The sequence below is a fragment of the Hermetia illucens genome, chromosome 5, assembly GCF_905115235.1.
Source record: "Hermetia illucens chromosome 5, iHerIll2.2.curated.20191125, whole genome shotgun sequence".
NCBI lineage: Eukaryota > Metazoa > Arthropoda > Insecta > Diptera > Stratiomyidae > Hermetia > Hermetia illucens.
Window position 1 is genome coordinate 18,264,637 of NC_051853.1, and position 8,166 is coordinate 18,272,802.

An 8,166-nucleotide genomic window follows, 5' to 3' on the forward strand; every position below is an offset into this window, starting at 1 on the left:
ATCATCATCATGAACGGCGTAACAACCGGTATCCGGTCTAGGCCTGCATTAATAAGGAACTCCAGACATCGCGGTTTTGCGCTGAGGTCCACTAATTCGATATCCCTAAAAGCTGTCTGGCGTCCTGACCTACGCCATCGCTCCATCTTAAGCAGAGTCTGCCTCGTCTTCTTTTTTTACCATAGATATTGCCCTTATAGACTTTCCGGGTGGGATCATCCTCATCCATACGGATTAGGTGACCCGCCCACCGTAACCTATTGAGCCGCATTTTATCCACAACCATCCACAACCAACCAACATTGTGTAGGCTACGGACTCATGGTACCAGTATACCCCTGGTAAGGTTTCGTGGCCAAATTGCCACTTCAGATGAGTCCCCGTGCAAACTCGAGTCTGATCGCCCTGATTAGGCCTTTGGAGCATTCACCAAAGTGAGTACAGCGTCTCCCGGTGCCACCACTATGGAGGTTCTCCTCGGCCACTTGGTTGTGTTTGGCCGACAGGGTTGCCGCCCCATCAAAACGTGTCACGCCATTAGTCCAACACAACATCTTCGTCTCCATTACCGCAAGACGCAGTTAATTGTCTCTTATAGTCGGCCAACACTCAGAACTGTAGAGAGTGGCAGACGGACGGTAAATTTTAGATTTGAGACGTTCGCTGATACGTCGATCACAAAGAACACCAGTTGTGGAATTTCACTTCATCCAGGTCGCATTAATGCGTGCAGCAATTTCAAAACGCAGTTCTCCATTGGCTGATAGCATTGATCCGAGATATTTAAATCGCTCAGTTCTGGGCAGGCCCCTGCCGCTGATAGTGATTGTGCCTGTTTCATGGGGGTCGTCAAAAATTCAGTTTTGTTTAGATTCAAACTGAGACCGGCTTGCATGAGGCGATCATTCCATTTTTTTTTGCTATCAGATGCTAGGAAAACATCATCTGCATAAAGCAGTGTGTAGGGCGCTGGACGTTAGATATCCCATGTGACGGTGGCCATAACAAGAACAAAGAAGAGTGATGAGAGTGCGTTTCCTTGATGAACATCAACAGAGACACGAAGCGGTTTTGATACACCCGCCATACTTCGAACTTTACTTTTCGGATCATGGTAGAGCAATTGAACCCAGCGCACGAGTTCTGCTCGCTCTAAGTGTTGTCGTAGAGCAGACCAGATGAGTTCGTGTGACACACGGTCAAACGCTTTCTCTAGATCCAGAAATGCAATGTTTCAGGGATCATTATCGTGTTGAAATATAGTGCCAGAAACACTTTTTCGAAAACCCTCATTCAAACTATTGTTTAAAACAGCAATATTAGCATTATAGCAGTTATCCTTTCCCATACCCTCTCACACATACCGACCCCTTCTGACGTCATGCAACCCCACATCATCGCATTACCCCCCACCCAACTTAAGCTTTTCCTTAACAATATGTGGTGTCAATTTCTTTTCGCAATGTGCCATGTCCACTTACGTCCATTTGATCTCCACCTATTCATCCTCATTTCACCTGAAAAGACAGCATCCTCTTAGGCCTCTATAGTAAAATGATCGTAATTTTTCGTAAGCCTATTCTAATGGCGTTTGATCATCATCATCATCATCAACGGCGCAACAACCGGTATCCGGTCTAGGCCTGCCTTAATAAGGAATTCCAGACATCTCGGTTTTGCGCCGAGGTCCACCAATTCGATATCCCTAAAAGCTGTGTGGCGTCCTGACGTACGCCATTTTAGGCAGGGTCGACCTCGTCTTCTTTTTCTACCATTGATATTGCCCTTATAGTTTTTCCGGGTTGGATCATCCTCATTCATACGGATTAAGTGACCCGCCCACCGTAACCTATTGAGCCGGATTTTATCCACAACCGGACGGTATTGGTATCGCTCATAAATTTCGTCGTTATGTAGACTACGGAATCGTCCATCTTCATGTAGAGGGCCAAAAATTCTTCGGAGGATTCTTCTCTCGAACGCGGCCAAGAGTTCGCAATTCTTCGTGCTAAGAAGCCAACTCTCCGAAGAATACATGAGGGCTGGCAACATCATAGTCTTGTACAGTGAGACGTTTCGAGCGGAACAGTTTCTGTAAGCTGAAGTAGGCTCTGTTGGCTGACAACAACCGTGCACGTTTCATCAACCAAGCTTAATTCGTGATCACTACTATCGGGGCAGGGTCTGAGCTTCAAAATGGTATATAGGTTGGGGGTCTGAGTGCCAGGAAAATTGCTGATTTTTTTGTGCTTGGGGTATTGCATCCAAATCTTGTTTTATTATGGTTGCCCGATATTTACTGTCCTTGCTAATGTCCTCCAATTTTTTCTTTATTTTCGCAACCAAATCTGATTTTACGAGTTCCATCATAAATGAAAATGTAGCAATCACAAAAACAAATCTTGTTGAGTTAAAGATGCTTGAGAAATAGAATATATAAAGTTTTGAGGCAAAAAATGGAAAGAAGCTTGCAGAATATACCCGAAATTTTGATTAATTAATATTACACATTTGAAATTCACGCAATTCAGGAGGGTACGGTTTTCATTTTGACCAGAATTTGGCACCATTTTTATAAACGCAATCTATTTCAATTCTACTGCATAAATGGTAATAGCCTAAGCTGAACACCTGCTTGACGGTATTTTGATTTGTTAATCCAATAACGGTTAAAAAAGCTTAAATATGATCCAAAGATGGTCATTCGATCGGACTTGTGAGTCATTGTATATAAACCTTACTACTTGAGGCCTAAGTCTTCATGCCGAGGCAAAGGCCCTCTTACACAGCCTACAAGCTGTGAGAGCTTGTTTTATGTTTACCTCTAGAAAATTTGTTCCAAAGAAGCTTCTTGTCTAGAATAACTTCAAAATATTGGGTTGGGGAAAAAGTAATGCCGTATTTGTGATCGAATTTAACGCTTTATTTAACATACTTAGAATTATCCGATTTAAGTCAAATATCCGTCGTTTTGTTTGCAAACTTGTTGCCATTTTGAAGGCAACTCCATTATTCCCCTCTTATACAACCCCCCCCCTCCCCTCCTTATTTGCAAAAAACTCAGACAGCCAGTTTTCGCAACCCTCTTTTGAGGCCAACTTAGTAGCACCAAGAGCGTTTGCAGGAACCGGAAGAGATGGTAATCACTTGGTGCCAGGTCCGGATTATACGGTGGGTGCGATAGGACATCCCATCCGAGCTCCCGTAGCTTCTGGCGGGTCATCAAAGATGTGTGAGGCCGAGCGTTGTCCTGGTGGAACAGAACACCATTCCTATTGACCAATCCTGGCCGCTTCTGGTCAATCGCCTGCTTCAAACGGTCGAGTTGCTCACAGTAGAGGACCGAATTGAGGGTCTGGCCATAGTTGAGCAGCTCATAGTAGATGACTCTCTTTCAATCCCACCAAACACACAGCAAAACCTTCCTGACCGTCAATCCGGGCTTGGCGATGGTTTGGGCCGGCTCGCCGCGTTTCGACCACGATCTTTTTCGCTTGAGATTTTCGTACATGATCCATTCCATCCATCACCAGTCACCATCCGCTTCAAAAATTGGTGGAATTCGTTCAGTTTCCGGTTCAAGAGATTTTTTACGTCAACTCGTGTGGCACTCAAACATCGAGCTTTTTTTGCAAATGGTTCCAAACTGTTTTATGGTCCTTATCCAGTTCCTGGCCACTCGAGCGAATGCTCACATGCCGGTCTACTTGGATTATTTCGACGATTTTATCGGTTTCTACGACGATTGACCTACCAGTACGAGGTGTATCTTTGACATCCACTACACCAGAATGAAATCGATCGAACCAACGCTGTGCTGTGCGAATCGTTACAGTATCTTCACAACTTCACAAATTTTTTTGGCCGCCTTCGTTGCATTTTCACCTCTCAGGTAGTAAAAATGTAAAATATTACGAATTTCTTCCTTGGTGGACTCCATCTTCGACGCGCTATAACTTGAGACTGAAACGTACGATCATAAAGCTGTCAAAGAGATGCCTGTAGCCCAGATTGTCGTCTTCAAATCGCCGTATAGTATGACGCGGTGCGATAAGTGCAACACAAAATATGTTTAAGTATCGTCATCTATTGACAAACTACGACATTACTTTTTCCCCAACCTAATATATCACTTCTTCGGAGAATTGAAGGGTTGCAGTTTTTATCTCTCGAAGACAAACGCCATTCAATTCCATTCTTTTTGTAAATAATACCATATTGTGGTTTTATTTGAATTTATAGAAAGTCCATGCCTTAGACACCAATTGCCAATCATTTGTGTATTTCTACACACCATTTCGAGATCCCGACCAACAGCTAGCACAGCCAGTTATCCGCATGGGCTTGAGCGTATATTGGCAAATTTTGCAGTTCACATAGTAGCGAGTGGATCAACATACTCCACTTAAGTGGCGATAGCACACCTCCTTGGGGCAGCCTTTCGTTGCTTCTGTTGTTAGGTAGCAAACGACTCCCACTTCAACACACAGTAACCTTTGCGTTAACATAGGATAGATTAAAGTGTCATCAACACGATGCCCTCTGGCGGCATCACAAACATTTTGAGACCGCATGCAGTCAAATGCCCCTTCAATATCCACGCGTACTCACTCTTCAGAGTTGCATCCTCTGTTTTTGCAACCAAGCAATGAAGAGCAGACTCACAGGAATTTCCACGTTGTTACGCATGTTGGTTTTCATTTAGTGCGTTCAACCAGTCTCTCCAAAGCAGCAAGGATTATATCAAGCTAATCTGACTGAAGTTCTTTGGATTTGAATAGTCATCTTTTCCAGGCTTCGGCAAGAAGAAGGGGGAAGAAGATTACCTTAACCTTCTGCCAAGAGATAGGGATGTAGCCCAATGCAAGGCATGCGAGCAATATATTTAGCAGTCGCTCTAAGTGCTCCATACCTTCCTTTAGCATTGCTGGATAGATACCGTCCATGCCAGGTGCTTTGAAATGTTCAAAGGATATTATGGCAGTTCTCACTTTCGGGTTGAAGGGGTTGCAGGAGCCGTCAACTCTCCCCCTTCTACTTCTGTCCCCTGCTCTCCCGGATGATGTGCTTCCAACAGTCTTTACAGACACAAATCTAGAGTTCGTGAAAGTTCCATCCGATTTTTCCTAGTGGTTTACCTTGGTCAACCTGGATGGTCACTTTGACCATCGACAACTAGTTCATTACAACACGCTTAGGAACTTCGCAACGTGTGACCTTCTTGAACATTACACTCAACCTTCATTCCAAGGTAATTGGAATAGATACCCAGCCCTCCAACGCTGTCACCGGAACGGTGCAAACGCCTCACCTTCTATGACGAACTACGGGGAAATTTTATGTTTTGGGAAGTTCATGTTTACGTAAAACGTTTCCTTAGTCAAGTGTGCATACACGAATTGAATTTAGACGTTGAGCTGCCAACTTAGACCCGTTGCCGTTCGAAGGTAGTTGAAGTGAATTCGAAATTCCAGAAAAGTGATAGAAAAAATTGTTCATGGAAATGAAAGATTGGAAGATCCGAGATGGGCTCAGTCGCAGTCTTGATATCTACATTGATACGAATCCAAAACGCCATTTCATGCTAGATCGCGTTAATTTTGAATGTCATCATTACTCGCAACTGATAGTGCACGAAATCAACAATCATCCACTATCCCCGGAGAAAATACGTAAACAAATGCGCGTCATGATGTGAAAGGTTCCCGCGTGTTTTCCCTTCGTCATTCAGCGACGAAATCTGGGTTGTCTCCGAAACGTCGCGAATCATGTGACGATTAGCCGAATATTTGCGCTGAGGTGGAGGCCGATTGCTCGGTAGAAAGCTCGCGAAATGGGTTGATCTGGAGACAACTGACAACCTTTGACTGCCGAAATCAGCGGCAGTCGGACGGTGCATGCATGCACAGCGTTCAGTCATGCGATAATAATCTTTATAGACTTCGCGATGACTTTGAACCCATAAACATGGGTAGCTGGAAAGAACGCAATTCGCAAGTAGAACTCCCAAACAGTTTCTTTCTAACGGAGATTGAAAATCAGGAGCAAGGTTGCAAAGTTGGGCATAACTAAGGAAGCATAGGTGGTGGTGACCAACTAATTTTTAGCATTTTTGTGCAGAATACAAGCACGACATGGCTCTATTTTAGCACTGGATCTACTCGGGAGCCGGGAAGGTCGCCAGCCAACATCGCGCCACCTCCACGGCCAACCACGTATCTCGCTAAGCAGACGAGACCACTTCCAAGTCTCTTTCCTCATTCAACTGTTGCAAGTGGCATTGAGCCGCGGGCATGGGTACCACTCGCGCAAACACCACCATCACGTTCACAATTCACGCTCTGAGCATTTCTAATATTTCAAGTCATTCACTCGCGCCACTGCCTGACACCTGTTTCGAGGTCACGATTTGACATTTCCCATCTGACAAGAGTCGCGTTGAGGTTATGTGTGTTCTGTTTCCGTTCCTGAGCGCTGTCAAACGACTGCGCGAGCTTTCGAACGGGATCGCGCAGCTGGGCCGAACGGAACAGGAGCCACCGTCGGGATTCAATGCTTACCGAATAAACAAATGATGAATTTCAAGGTGGTCAGCGACAGGAAGTGGTAGAAGTCAGGATCTGTGGAGAGGGCGTCCATGATGTCGGCGGCCGCCGAGCCGTCGAATGCGTCCGTCGTGTTGTTCCTGGCTGCTGTGCTGGCGACCGCCCCCGGGTCAGCGGAGTCCGTGTACCCGGACCCGGGCAGGCCCATGCTGATCTTCAGGATCTCGTCGATCACCAGCAGCGGCGGCACGCGCATAATCACGTCCACGAGACCGAGCACTTTCGTTCGCACCGACATTTCTCCGCTAATGCATAAACTGATCGAGTTGCAACGTCGCTGGCAGTCGCTCGAACCGCGGCCCCGTCCCCAACCCCCGACCGAACCCAAACACTGGCTTTTTCGCTCGTTTGTTTGTTTCCACTTTCCCGTAATTCTGCGCCTCTCGACCCGACCCGATGCCTGCCAATCCGACTACGCGTCTACTGCTCCGGTTATTGATGTTGGATAGTAAAAAATAAACGGCGAATTTCAAATATTTTGATTTCTCCACACAAAACTCGAAATTGACAACCAGAAATTTTTCTCGCCCGTCGTTGGTCGCTCTGCCGTTCAGTTTCGAGCGTTCCGTTTGCCTGCAACTGAGCTGAAAAAGCTGCGTCTCTGCTACCGTCGTCTCGCGCGTGGGAACAGTCCAACTGGCAAATCCCGCTCCCCGTCGTGGGCTCCAAGTCACCACCACTTACTCACCCACTCGCACGGCGCTGGGCGGCTTAATTGCGGTGAACTAAAATTAGAAAAGCTGCTCTACTCGCTGGATGGGAGTTTGACGTGTGTCAATCGTCTCTCAATTTGCTCTCTCCTGTCCCAGCCGAGAGTTCCAGCCAATCCCAATAAGAAATTGTATTCGTTAGATACTTTAAAAGCTCCTCACATGTAAACAAACGAAGCTTTGAGCCTAAGTTCATTGTAGAGTTCCCTACTAAACTCGAGATGTCTCTGAAAGTTACTGCTGGAGCCCTCTTTGCGTCAATAACTTCCATTACAGACTGTTGAATGAAAAATAAGAAAATTCCTCAAATTCCAAAGAACGACTGGCTTCACAACAAAACCCAGGTAGGATAATAGGTTTTAAAAGGAAGACAGATGGGTAGCGTCAATCTGAATAGCTGGAGGCCATGACAGCGTCTCAGAGATAGCTGAGGAAAATGCAGGTATTTTGTAGTCTCTCAGATTACTCACTGATGAAGCTACCACCACACGTAGTAGTTCTGGCCCCACAAAATCAAGGACTGACAAGAATGTCGGTCACTCGACACTAACAAAGAAGTGGAAGTCCACTGGTGTCCTGGTCAAAAGCCAGTATGAGAAGGCTATACAAATTCTGAGCAAAATTATGAAGAATAAGGATTCCGATACTGCCGACGAGCGGGATGTAGAGGATCTCGTAAAATACCAAGCGAATGCCAAAGAATATAACAACAAACGCCTGGGAAACGAGCAGAAGGCGAAGCTCACCGCCTTCAAATGCAATTAACCTCAAGACCAGGTTGAACAGTTACACAAGCGGAGCAGAGCGTGTAGGTGTTCGGATAGAAAAACCTCTGCAAAAAGGTGAGCAGC

At 45.8% G+C, this 8,166-nt stretch overlaps 1 protein-coding gene across 2 annotated transcripts in view; it reads right to left on the reverse strand.

Annotated features, from left to right (window-relative positions):
* The window catches only part of LOC119657035 (protein TRC8 homolog), a 29,847-nt gene extending 22,545 nt beyond the window's left edge, over positions 1 to 7,302 (reverse strand). For both annotated transcript variants that reach the window (XM_038063789.1, XM_038063788.1), the window contains exon 1: positions 6,561 to 7,302. In XM_038063789.1, the coding sequence (XP_037919717.1) occupies positions 6,561 to 6,843 (283 nt within the window). In that variant the 5' untranslated portion in view covers positions 6,844 to 7,302. The remainder of the gene's footprint in view (positions 1 to 6,560) is intronic.
* Positions 7,303 to 8,166: the final 864 nt, after the last annotated feature.